Below are 12,778 nucleotides of genomic sequence, written 5' to 3'. Positions count from 1 at the left end.
AAGGCATTTTAAGAAGGCTTCCGATTTCCCAGGAAAGGAAGAAGGATCAACCTGGAGGTATCCTACCCTGGGCTTCTTTTTAAAAGCCCTCTCTTCTCTCTTAGTCTGTAGGTGCTGGAGTGCTGCCTTTCCCCACCTCACACTTTTCCTTCTAGTGGCTGCTCCCTCCCTGCTCTCCATGTGTAATGGAAAGTGGATGGTTTTCAACAGCCACTGTCCTGATGTGGCTGATAAGTAATGGTGGCAGAGCCAACGCCTTTACGGGCTTCCAAACCAACTGAACCAACCAGACAAGCTGAAGGAAACATCCATAACGAATCCATACACAAGCCTAGCTTCTATCACTAATACCTGTCTGAGGGTTGAGCAATGCTGGTTAAAGTTTCATTGCTTGTTATACTATCCCATTCCAGTTTTACTAAACTGCAAGAGATGTGGTTTCAAAGGAATACAAAACAACCCTGCCCCCCTCCCCCCAGTTCTCTGGCTGGAAAGGATCATGTTGAAGTAGGATGGGTCACACCAGCCTCTGTGGTCCCAAACATCATGCTGATACATCCTTTTGCTGGTTGTGTGCCTCGTAACAGTTGAGTTGTTATTAAAGAGGAAGGATTGGTAATGGAAGAAAACTTGGGGGAAAAGGACAACTGTACAAGAACTGCTTTGCACCCCAATTTTGCTAGTGTAAACAGTTTTTCTTTAAACGTTTGAAAGAAATGCCATGCTGAAGTTGAAGCCAACATATTTTCTGCTGTCCAGAGATAAAGCAAGAAATGATATCTCATATACACTTTAGGACGAACTTCATGCTGCTGTTTTGATGGAGAGATAGACTGCCTCTATCTTCTTCTTTGCAGGTTTTTAAGTAGAGACTGGATGGCTAGCTCTTGGATGGGTTTTAGCTTTGTATTCCTTAATAGCAGACGGTTATACTAGATGGGCCTTGCTGTTCCTTCCAGTTCTATGATTCTATCTATGTGCACCACCCACCCACCCACCCACCCACCTATCTCTCTCTCTCTCTCTCTCTCTCTCTCTCTCTCTCTCTATCTATCTATCTATCTATCCATCTATCCTATCTTCTTCAGACATTTTGAAAAGAGTGCATTTATGAAAGATGAATGGATTTATTCCAGTCTACTTCTTCAGATGTTTCCTGATGCAAAGTCATGTAAGGCTATAAATAATTCCTTTGAACAATGGCATTCTCCAAATAAGATAGCAGTTCTCTTTTACTTACTGGAAATCCTGGAGGGCCTTCTGGACCAAGCAGTCCTGGTACCCCTTGAGGTCCTGATTCTCCCTTAACAAAAGTAAAGAAAAAGGAAGGAAGGAAGGCAGACAAAATAATTAGTCTAGTAATTAGTTTTCTACTCTTGCATTAATATTGCCATACTTTTTGTTGGTAAAGAAGTTTCAAAATCACAACCAAATAACAAACTGCAGTGGTAGCTTTTTTGAAAACTGAAAAGCAACAAAAGAGAGCATATAAGCTGCATAAATGGAGCTCTTCAGATGTTTGCTGCTCCATTTCAGGCAGCAAAATGAGATGTGTAAAATGTTCACACTATCATATATATTGAAACTGTATATAAAGGAATTCTTCTTCCAACTGACTTGTTGTCAAACTTACTGGGAATCCAGGTCCCCCTGGCATTCCAGGTTCACCTTGGGAACTATAACCCCGGTCATATGCAGTTGCAGAGTACCCCTTAGGAATTAAAGGAGACACAGAGAAAAAGGATTAGTTTGTACATTATGATCAGTATTCAACAAATGGAACATTGGACCAATATCACAGGTCTAAAAGTCACTAGAAGTTGCTCTCTAAACCACCCATGAAATTGTAGGTTTTGGAGTATTTTGGGATTTTGGAAAGATAGCTATAGGATCCTAAAACTACGTACATCAGAATAACATCCTGAAACATTTGCATCACAGAAATGAGCAAGATAGCATTTTAAAGCTATAGTGTTATCTAGCCATTTTACAGGACAGCTGACTTACTTTTAATCCTTTGGTACCTTTAGGACCCTAGGTATAAAAATGAAAATGATAAATATATAGAATACAGACATTTAGCAACATAATAAAATAGGGCTTCTGTGTCCTAGTAAGTGCTCAAAATCACAGAGGACCTGTATGTGCAAAGATGGCTTGCAATGCAATTCTATCCATATATACTAAGAAGCAAGTGCTACTGAGTTAACAGGATCTAAGCTCATTGTACTGCAATCTCAGAGAATCAAAACAATAATCTTTTGAGACTTTCAAAGCATATGTTATAAACCATTGGCTCTTGCTGTCATTTGAATCTATAATAATAACTTTCTGTTTGTCTATCTGTGTTAATAATAATTCATTAGGACATTGTATAAACATTTTTAAATTTGACAGATTGATTTTAGGGTTTTCAATATAAAGTTTCAAGTCAAAATTCTACACTGGAAATTTGCTTGAATCAAGTGGGTCTATCCACAACTTATCAGAAAACCATGGCACATGCCTCAACAGTTTTCAAAAAAAGTTTTAAAAATCTAAAGGAGAGTTTTCTAGGAGGAAAGAAGTTCGTGCCATAGCTCATAAACATGTTGGAGTAGATACTTCCATAAGGGGACCTGCCAAAACTCAACAGTATTTTTAAGGCCCAGAAAAACAACATAGATTATTATTATTATTTTTAAGTGCATTGTAAATAGGATAGAGCTATCAGATGTAATCCTCACAATACATAGACCCCTATGGACCACTGGAGCACATTCAAAGTTAACAAAGACAAAAGAAACTATTTGACCAATATGTTACATGTTAATATCATCTTTCCAAGTTATCACCTGATAAATATCAAGGGTATAATAGGAAATTAAAATCACATTATTATGGAATACTCTAATCTTACCCTGTCTTGGGTTATGCTCTTGCTGTGTTTGTCCATTAATGCAACTCTCCATAGTTGCTTGCATGCTATCTGATATTTTTGACAATACAAAACCAAGTTCCTGATACTTCTTTCTAGTCGATATAGTTGTCCTTGATTAATGTTAATAAAATGTTGTGAGCATCTGAAACTATTATTATGAACAAAAACTTACTGGTAATCCTGGTAAACCCTCTTGCCCTGGAAACCCTGGAAATCCTTGCTCACCCTGGAAAACAAAAAGATTGAAAGAGAAGCTGACAAAGACTCATCTATATGGGATGCTTAATTTGAAGCCAGTCTTGGACAGAAATGCTCTAGACTGGTCCTGGATGTGGCCTCACTCCTCATCCCAAATCCTTTGCTGGTCAGAATTCAGCTGGTCCACCACCTTACAGAGCTTTATTACTGTTGGTGCTGCCAGATGACTGCCATTGTAAGCATTGCTGGCTATTGTGGATGTGACAAGCTGACATCAGCAGAGGTGCCTGCATCATCAGCAAGAAGGAAGGAGGGAATAATTTGTGGCTGGCTGACAGTGTCACTGATGAGCACAGGGAAAGGGAGATGTAGACATTGGACTGTTCCAAATCATGCCAAAATCATAGGGTTGCTCCAGAGTTTTGGCCAAATTCTAGAACATCATCCAACTTTTCATTACATGTAGCTAATCTGGATTTACCATGCAATAGCAACTGGAAGTTATATAACATCATGAGGACACTCAGAAACAAATGCACAGTGAAAACAAGTTATTAAGTCCATATAGAGCAGGGATGGGCCTACTGGCTGTTAGGGATTGTGGGAGCTGAATTCCAAAACATCTGGAGGGCCGAAGTTTGCCCATGTCTGATATAGAGGGAAGTAAGCACAGTGGAACACTACAAATTACATTCCATTTGATTCACTCATACCAGTTTCCCCACAAGTTTTATGGTTTATCCCCACTGCACAGTTAGCCATTTGAGATCACCTAAACTGGCATTTCTCCATACAACAGAATCTTGGGATTTGTAGTTTGTTGAGCTAATAGAAATCTATGACAGTACACTCCAAATGTTTCTGAAAACTCCACACTATATGATTCCATAGGATAGAAACATAACATTTAAGTGGTATCAAACAACTATAATTAGGTAGTGTGGCTACATCCATACATATTCTAGAGCAGCAACCCCCAAAACTACAGAAGCTTCAGTCAGCATGGCCAACTGTCAGGAATTCTAGGAGATTAAATCCAAAACATTAGAAGGAGCCAAGTCTGAGAATGCCGCAGGATGATACTGCACTAACTGTGCACCTGATGGACAGGCTATTGGTTATTTTATGCTTACCTTTGTCCCATTGCACCCTGGTATACCTAAACGTCCTGGAGGGCCAGCATTTCCTGGATTACCCTAAAAGTAATTACACAATTGTCAAGGTAAATATTATTGCAGTTTCAGCATTATTCACAGATAATTTATCAAAACTGAATGCAATTATAGCTGAACTGGTAAAATCTTTGAGAGTTAAAGAGCTAGCAATTGTAAGGTGATGAATGCAAAAATCAGAGTGGAATGTATTATACTTACTGGTAGGCCTGGGGGCCCTGAATAACCAGGGACTCCTGGTAAACCCTGGTGGTATGAAAGAACAAAAGGAGAAGACAGCAGAGGATTTTGATTAAACGCAAGAATTTTCAATAAAAATGAACACAGGTCCAAAAGCATATTTTTTTTTGCTAAGGCTAGTATGAGGGCCTTTATGCCAGTGAACATTATTTTAGATGATAAAGTAGAACAATTTTAGATAAAGAAGGAAATATTTAGAAACATTCCTACCAAAAACATGCGTAACAGATAACACTTCAAGGATACTTCTAGTTAGATTGCTCCTAAGTACTACTGATCAAATGTCATTGTGTAGACATTCTGTCTGACTAGATTTGTTATGGTACTAAAAAGGATAGAAAAAAATTACAGAAAACACAGGAGGTTAGAAACAGAACACAGTGTTGTCTCTCTAGATCTTTCCACTTTCCAGGAAGAAAGAGGGTAAATTCACAATATAAGGATTATTTGGAATTCACCTTTTTCATCACTGAAAAGGTGTAAGGCATCCCAGATAGTTATCCATGATGAATTTTATGATAATTTTCTTAATTTAAAAATAAAAAAGTAACATTAAGGAGATAGCTAAAATATAAACTGCCGGTAATGCATTGGTATGTCAAAAAGCGGACCAGGATATGGGGTTACCCCTGGGTTGCACTCCTGAAGACACAGGTTCGCAGTCTAGGGGTGATCCTGGACTCATCATTGATCCTGGAATCCCAGGAGCTCCTTCAAACAATAAACATTTGTGAGCCAGCTACACCCATACTTTGAGACTCCAGACTTGGCCACGGTAGTCCATGCCTTGGTCATATCCCATTTGAACTACTGCAATGTTCCCTACATGGGGCTTTGAAGACAGTTCAGAAGCTGCAACTAGTTCAGAGATCGGCAACCAGATTTCTAACTGGAGCACTGTACAGGGAGCGAACAACTCCTATGTTAACGGCAGCTCCACTGGCTGCGGATCTGCTTCTGGGCTAAATAAAAAGTGCTGGTCATTACCTACAAAGCCCTAAACAGTTCAGGCCCAGACCATTGAAAGACTTCATCTCTGTATACAAACCAACACAAGCATTGTGGTCTGCTGAAGAGGCCCTCCTCTCAGTCCCACTCCGTCTCAAGCATGGAAATAGAGTGTGAGAGTCTTCTCTGTGATGTCTCTCCATCTTGGGAACTCTGTCCCTAAAGAATTAAAAATGGCCTCCTCTCTCCTCTCCTTTAAAAAGCTTTTAAAAACACATCTATGCAATTTAGCTTATGTACAGGAGGAGGATTAAGTACATCTATATGCATCCTCCACTAGCTGCTAACATCTATCCATTACTCTGCTGTTCACGATCTCCCCTCCAACAACTTTAATCAAATTTTAGAGCTTTTTAATTAGCCTTTTAAATGAGATTTTAAGGACCTATGTGGGTTGTATTATGTCTTGTTTTATTTCAGTCATTTTATAATTCTGTTGAGATGTTTATGATTTGGTCATACTGTTGACATTGAATGTTTGCCATTGTGTATATTTTGTTATAAGCCACCCTGAGTCCCTTTGGGGAGATAGGGCGGGCTATACATAAAGTTTCATTTCATTTCATATGTTGAAAAAAACTACAAACTTTGCTTTTCTTTTTCAAGTACTTTCGGTCAAGAAAAAACAAAATAAAATACACAAACAGATTTTTAGATACATGAAACTAACAGCTACACAACAACATATTATCTACTAGTACAATATTACAACTAAGCAACTATTAAAATAACAAAACAGAAAGACAAAAAGAAAACAAGGACACACATACAAACAAGCAAGCAAGCAAAAAGATCTACAAACATCCCACTACCAGGTGGTTATTATGCTTTGTTAGTTTACTTCCTTTAAATGATATTAAGAACTACAACTTTGCATTAGTTTATTAATAATGTAAGTAAATCAGCGTAAAGGAACATGCTGTTGCCTTAAATAAGCAAGCTTTTTCTTTCTGAAATAACTGTATTCATTTTCTTTGAGTAAGCTGATTATTCCTTGGAAAGCACCCTCCACTAATCATGTACATTCCCATGATTAAGTAGTTATTGACTTCATTAGCTCAAGTTGAAAGAATTTCATTACAGAAACTGTAATTATTGCAGTATATGAATGTTTATTATCCGTAATAACCACATGCACAAATTTAACCAACTATGTTTACAATACCCCTTCCCCAGGAAAACATTTATGGTTTTTGCTAACTGCCATCGAGTCAACTTCAATTTATGGTGATCCTATGAAGGAGAAACCTTAAAATCACACTATTATCAATAGTCCAGCTCAAGTCTTGCAAACTCAGGGCCATAGCTTTCTTGATTTGAGTCCATTCATCAGTAATGCAACCTTTCTCTTTTTGCTACTGCCTTCTACTTTGCCAAGCATCATTGCCTGCTCTATCGAGTAAAAACAAATAATTTAGATTTATATGCTAACCACTTGCTGAAGACTGGCAGCCTCTGGTAGTTGCATTCACTTTAAAAAAATGTTGAGCTACATTCTGGTATATCATTTGTTTCATTGTTAGTAAACTTACATTGGAATTTAAACTGTGATGACGTTTGCAATATTTAATTATAGTTCGCCCCATCAAGAGTTACACCCTCACATTTACGTTAACCTTTATAGTTTTCAATGTAAAAGGAGAATATCAGTACACAAAATACCAACCCTTGAACCTTTAGGCCCAGGAATGCCTACTGGCCCTGGAAATCCCTAGGAAGCAAAGGGAAAATAAAATTAATCACATTAAAGTTTCATTTTTATAGAAGATCCAACAAAGTAAATTATTGCAAATTTCTGTGCAATTTCCTTTGTCTTCTAGTCATTAAAAGAGCTATGATATCAAGCAAAAAAGAGCCATCTCCATCATCTATTACTATGGCTAGATCTTTCAGAATGTAGATTAACTGCTTTGAAATCGATTATCTGAGTCTACATTGTCATATAATACAGTTCAATGCAGTTAATCTGCATTAATAAATTGGATTAGATGGCATTGTAGATGGGACCTATCTTTTGTTATAAGACATCTGCTGAATCTATTGGCTACCAATCAGTCTTTCATTAGGATCAGTGCCTTTGTCTCATTTTCTGATCATCCTTGAATTTGATGAGATGTGATCTTACATATTCCAGAGTTATTTATCATAACCTCCCTTTTAACTGTAAAAGATTCATTTAGTCTCATCATACCTTGGGTCCTTGCAACCCAGGAGGACCTTCTGGACCAGGAAATCCCATCTGACCTGATTGGCCAGGATAACCAGGAAAGCCTTTTTCACCCTGTAAAAAAAAATGGCATAAGCCTCTAGATATGTCCATGTTGCATCTTCTGAAAAGCCACTGTAAATTTTAAAAGGCCTACAAGTGTTTATTGTTCATTGTTGTATACTTATAAAACTTGACTTTTTAAAGAACAGGGACAATTCCCCTAATGAACAGTGGACATGATCTTCACTGCACGACAGCTCCAAGAAAAATGCAGGGAACAAAATCAACTTCTGTACATGGCATTCATTGACCTTGCAAAGGCATTTGACACATTGAATCTCAGTGTTCTCTGGACCATCCTCCAAAAAATCGGGTGCCCTGACAAATTTGTGAATATCCTGTGGCTCCCCCACGATGACATGATGGCAACAGTATTGGACAGCAGTGGCTCCCAAAATGACCCATTTAAGTTGGAATCAGGTGTCAAACAGGGCTATATGATTGCCCCAACCTTATTTTCCAGTGACATCACTACAATACTTCATCTTGTTGATGGGAAGCTTTCCACCAGAGTGAAAATCATCCATAGGACAGATGGCAAGCTATTTAACTTCAGCAGACTGAAAGCCAAGACCAAGGTCACAACAACATCTGTTATAGAACTCCAATATGATGATAATGTAGTCTGTGCGCATTCAGAAGAAGACCTACAAGCCACTCTAAACACCTTCACAGAAGCATACGAGAAGCTTGTCTCTCATTGAACGTAAAAAAACAAAAGTGCTCTTTCAGCAGTCATCAGCCAATCCCTCTCCAATGCCAGAAATACAGAATAATGGTGTAACATTAGAAAATTTCCGCTACCTTGGCAGCCACCTCTCAACAAAAGTTAACATTGACACTGAAATACAACACCACCTGAGTTCTGCGAGTGCAGCATTTTCCCAAATAAAGCAGAGTTTTTTTTGCAAACTTGAAAATCCATAGGGTTTTTTTTATAAAGCGATTGCCCTCCCAACCCTGTTATATGCCTGCGAAACATGGACTATCTACAGATGTCACACCCAACTCCTGGAACGATTCCATCCGCTCTGCTTCTGAAAAATCCTGCAAATCTCTTGGGAAGACAGGTCTTCTGAATGCGCACAGACTAAGTCAGCATTCTGGAAGAAGCAAAGACCACCAATATTGAAGTGATGCTCCTATGCCATCAGCTCTTCTGGACTGGGCACATTGTCCAAATGCTCTATCACCCAAAGCAGTTACTATACTTCCAACTTTAGAATGGAAGACAGAATGTTGGGGGACAGGAAAGGAGATTTAAAGATGGTCTCAAACTCAACCTTAAAAACTCTGGCATAGATACTGAGAACAGGGAAGCCCTGGCCCTTGAGCGCTCCAGCTGGCGGTCAGCTGTGACCAGCAGTGCTGTAGAATTTGAAGAGGCATGAATTGAGGGCAAAGGGGCGAAATATACCAAGAGGAAGGCGCCTTAAGCCAACCCTGCCTGGAAACCGATGCCTTCACTGTGGAAGAACATGTGGGTCAAGAACAGGGTTCCACAATCACCTATGTACCCACTGCCAAGACACTGAACTTGGAAGGCCATCACACTCAAGACAATGAGGGATTGCCTAAGTAAATAAGTAATGAATTGTTTGCAAGGATGGAAAGAAACCCAAGGCTGGCAAGAGATGTGAAGATGAAGAGACTGAGGATTTGTGAAATTATGGGAATCCAAGCTTAGTGTTTGACATAAATCCATGCTTCCTGCAATTTCCCAAATCCATACATTTTTTGCTAGCTTTGAATCTCTCCAGCTTCATGTTGCTCAAATAAATGAGCAGGAGTGCCCCAGCCACTACCTCAAAGGCAGAAGTGGAGGATTTCGAAGGATGTACACTGGCAGCTAAAGGCTTGATACTGCTATCAGTCTTGTCATTTTATAAATAAGGAAATTCAGCGGATAACTCTGTGGGGTCTTGGAACCAAACCTTTGTAGATACTAAGACCTATTGCAGGGGTCTCCAAACTAAGCCCACAGGCCAAATGCGACCTTCCAAGGTCATTTATCCCGCCCTAAACTTGAGACTTAGGATTGCCCTAAATCTGAAAAAAAAATGTGAAGGCACACAACAACAACAATCCTAATTAATACAACTATCTCATCAGCCAAAAGCAGGCCCCCATTTCCAATTGAAATACTAGTAAGTTTATGTTGGTTAAAGTTATTTTTCATTTTAAATATTGTATTGTTCTTTCATATTTTTCCATGACAAATAAGATATGTGCAGTGTACATAGGAATTTGCACACTGTTTACTATAGTTACTACTATAACTACAACTGAAACTAAAGTAAAAGTAAAACATAATACAAAAAAACTGAACACTAACTAAAACACAAAAGGGCTCTAAGCACTCCAATCCAAACTATAATGAAAAGGGGGGAATGAAAAGGAAGGGAAAAAAAGCATTTTTCCACTGTTACAGATACAACTAAACAATCCTACTGGAATTACTAGAAACCATAGTCAGGATTACTGCACTATTAGATCTCTTATTGTTCCAAAAAGTTCATACATAGTTTGCAATGGGTTGTTGTAGGTTTTTCAGGCTGCATGGACCTGTCCTAGAAGCATTCTCTCCTGATGCTTTGCCTGTATCTATGCAAGGCAAAACATCAGGAGAGAATGCTTCTAGAACATGGCCATACAGCCCAAAAAACCTACAACAACCCAGTGATTTTGGCCACGAAAGCCTTTGATAATACATAGTTTGCAATCTTGCAAAAAATTCAGTTGGTTTACAGCTCACAACAGTTTGACAACCCATTCTCCAGATGTGGATGCAGACTTGAGTAGACAAATATTTTTGCTGCTGTTATCATTTATTTTAAAACGAATCCATATTTACAGTCCAATGCATTATCCATAATGTCTAGCAAGAAAAATGATAGTAATATTAAAAAATCTACCTATACATTTTTTGCAATAACATATAGATTTTAGAGCGACAATTTGTCACTTTCTTTCATGGAGCTCTCCTTATTTTGACATTGGTCTCAAGCAGTAGTAATAGTAGTACGTTTTATTGATTAGCCCATTGACCGTATCAAAAACATTTGACAAGCACATACAGCATACAACCCATAGTACAATGTAAGTTACAATAAACAAACTGTTAACAAGGTCCAGATCCATATGAAACACCTGTATCACCTCTACAGTTTACCCCAAGTGACTCTAAATGTGCAGTTCTTAGCTGTGTTGCATTAAATAGAAAGAGGGCTGCTTTATGTTATTTTAGGATTCTGTCTGGCCAATAAAAATGTTGTTTCAATATACCACGGAAAATTACCACACAACCATTTTACCTATAAATCCGTTTGAACATTATGCCCCAAATTTTGGGCCCGGCTCATCGTGTACTTTTTTACAAGTTCGTCTTCTGTCTCCAGTTTCAAATGCCATTTACAGATTTTTTTAAAATTACTCAGTTATTATCTTTATGCAACTCTAAATAAATTCATTTTCCCCAGCCTCTGTGGCTAGATATCTCTTATATTTGTGTGTGTTAGGCTTCATCAGAGAATTATTTTAAAAGTGGGAAGAAACTTTTAATTTTCTTCATAATTTTGTGCCATTATCACAAGACCATCAGCCTAAGTTTCTGTTTGTACTGTTCTTTCTTATCTTTATTCCACAGTCTACCACCTTGTCTGAGATCTCCCAGTAAATGCCAAAATAAATGACATAGTTGAGAGGGGACAAGTTTGTCTTGTTCTAGGCCTGCTTTTCTTAGTTTTTTTTCCTCTATGGGAATAAGTTTTATATCTTCTTAATACATCACAAGACTACAGGAGACAAAATAGTTGTTGTTTTAGTAATATTTATGGTTCCTGGTTTTAATGTTTTGGATTTGTTGGGATTTTTTTGCCTGCTTCTCATAAATCAGTAAATAAGATTTTTATAGTTCATATATATCATTTGGCAGCTATTTAAAACTGTATTATATGGCAGTGTAGATAGCCCAAAACCTGTTCAATGTGAGGGAAGCCACTAGAAGCAATAGAATGTGAGCACTTTGACACCAGTGTATATGCTTTTATTTTATTTTAATTTTTGTGTCAGGAGTGACTTGAGAAACTGCAAGTTGCTTCTGGTGTGAGAGAATTGCCCAGGGGATGCCCGGATGTTTTACCATCCTGTGGGATGCTTCTCTCATGTCCCTGCATGGGGAGCTGGAGCTGACAACCAGAGCTCACCCCGCTCCCTGGATTTGAACCACTGACCGTTTGGTCAGCAGTCCTGCTGGCACAAGGGTTTAACTGACTATGTCACTGAGGGCGTCAGTGTGTTACGCGTCACTGTGAGTCCATTGGTAGCCTGTGTGTCTGAATTATAGCATTTGGGCATCATAGACTCTATGTGCACAGGACAATGTTCAAATTTTCATTTTTATCTACCATCATGGGGGACATGAGAGAAGCCTCCTCGCAGGATTGCAAGACATCCGGGCATCCCCTTGGCAACGTCTTCGTAGACGGCCGATTCTCTCAACCCAGAAGCAACCAGAGACGACTTGAAGCATGCAAACAAGGAAGCAAAACAACCAACGGTCCTTTTCAGGACCAACCATGACAATAATCGCAATCAACATCGAAGGCATGTCAGCTGCCAAAGAACAACTGCTCTATGAACTGTGCCGAGATAAGAAATGTGACGTGCTGTGTGTCCAAGAAACACACAGGGATGAACGACAGAAACGACCCAAAGTTCCAGGAATGATCCTAGTAGCGGAAAGACCACATGCGCAGTATGGAAGTGCTGTCTTTGTCAAACCAGGCCTCCAAGTCAGCAGTGCCCACAACACTGAAGAAAACAATATCGAGGTTATAACAGTAGAGCTTAATAACATCACCATCACCTCTGTGTACAAGCCCCCAAATGAAGATTTCTGCTTCTCCTCCCCCGAGAACTTTGACAGGCACCAAAGGGCGGTAGTAATTGGTGACTTCAACAGCCATAGCC

General features: G+C 38.9%; 1 protein-coding gene across 2 annotated transcripts in view; it reads right to left on the bottom strand.

Moving 5' to 3' along the window:
* The window catches only part of COL4A3 (collagen type IV alpha 3 chain), a 99,571-nt gene that overhangs the window by 48,120 nt on the left and 38,673 nt on the right, over nucleotides 1-12,778 (bottom strand). For both annotated transcript variants that reach the window (XR_010909514.1, XM_067465966.1), the window contains exons 3-10: nucleotides 7,730-7,819; nucleotides 7,205-7,249; nucleotides 4,492-4,536; nucleotides 4,252-4,314; nucleotides 3,093-3,146; nucleotides 2,008-2,034; nucleotides 1,634-1,711; nucleotides 1,241-1,303 (exon numbers count right to left, since the gene is read on the bottom strand). Coding sequence is in view for 1 of the 2 variants with exons in the window: in XM_067465966.1 (XP_067322067.1) it covers nucleotides 1,241-1,303; nucleotides 1,634-1,711; nucleotides 2,008-2,034; nucleotides 3,093-3,146; nucleotides 4,252-4,314; nucleotides 4,492-4,536; nucleotides 7,205-7,249; nucleotides 7,730-7,819 (465 nt within the window). In the remaining variant the exon portion in view is untranslated. The remainder of the gene's footprint in view (nucleotides 1-1,240; nucleotides 1,304-1,633; nucleotides 1,712-2,007; nucleotides 2,035-3,092; nucleotides 3,147-4,251; nucleotides 4,315-4,491; nucleotides 4,537-7,204; nucleotides 7,250-7,729; nucleotides 7,820-12,778) is intronic.

This window comes from Anolis sagrei, chromosome 3 (assembly GCF_037176765.1).
Source record: "Anolis sagrei isolate rAnoSag1 chromosome 3, rAnoSag1.mat, whole genome shotgun sequence".
NCBI lineage: Eukaryota > Metazoa > Chordata > Lepidosauria > Squamata > Dactyloidae > Anolis > Anolis sagrei.
This window is presented reverse-complemented; position numbering and strand designations above follow the sequence as displayed.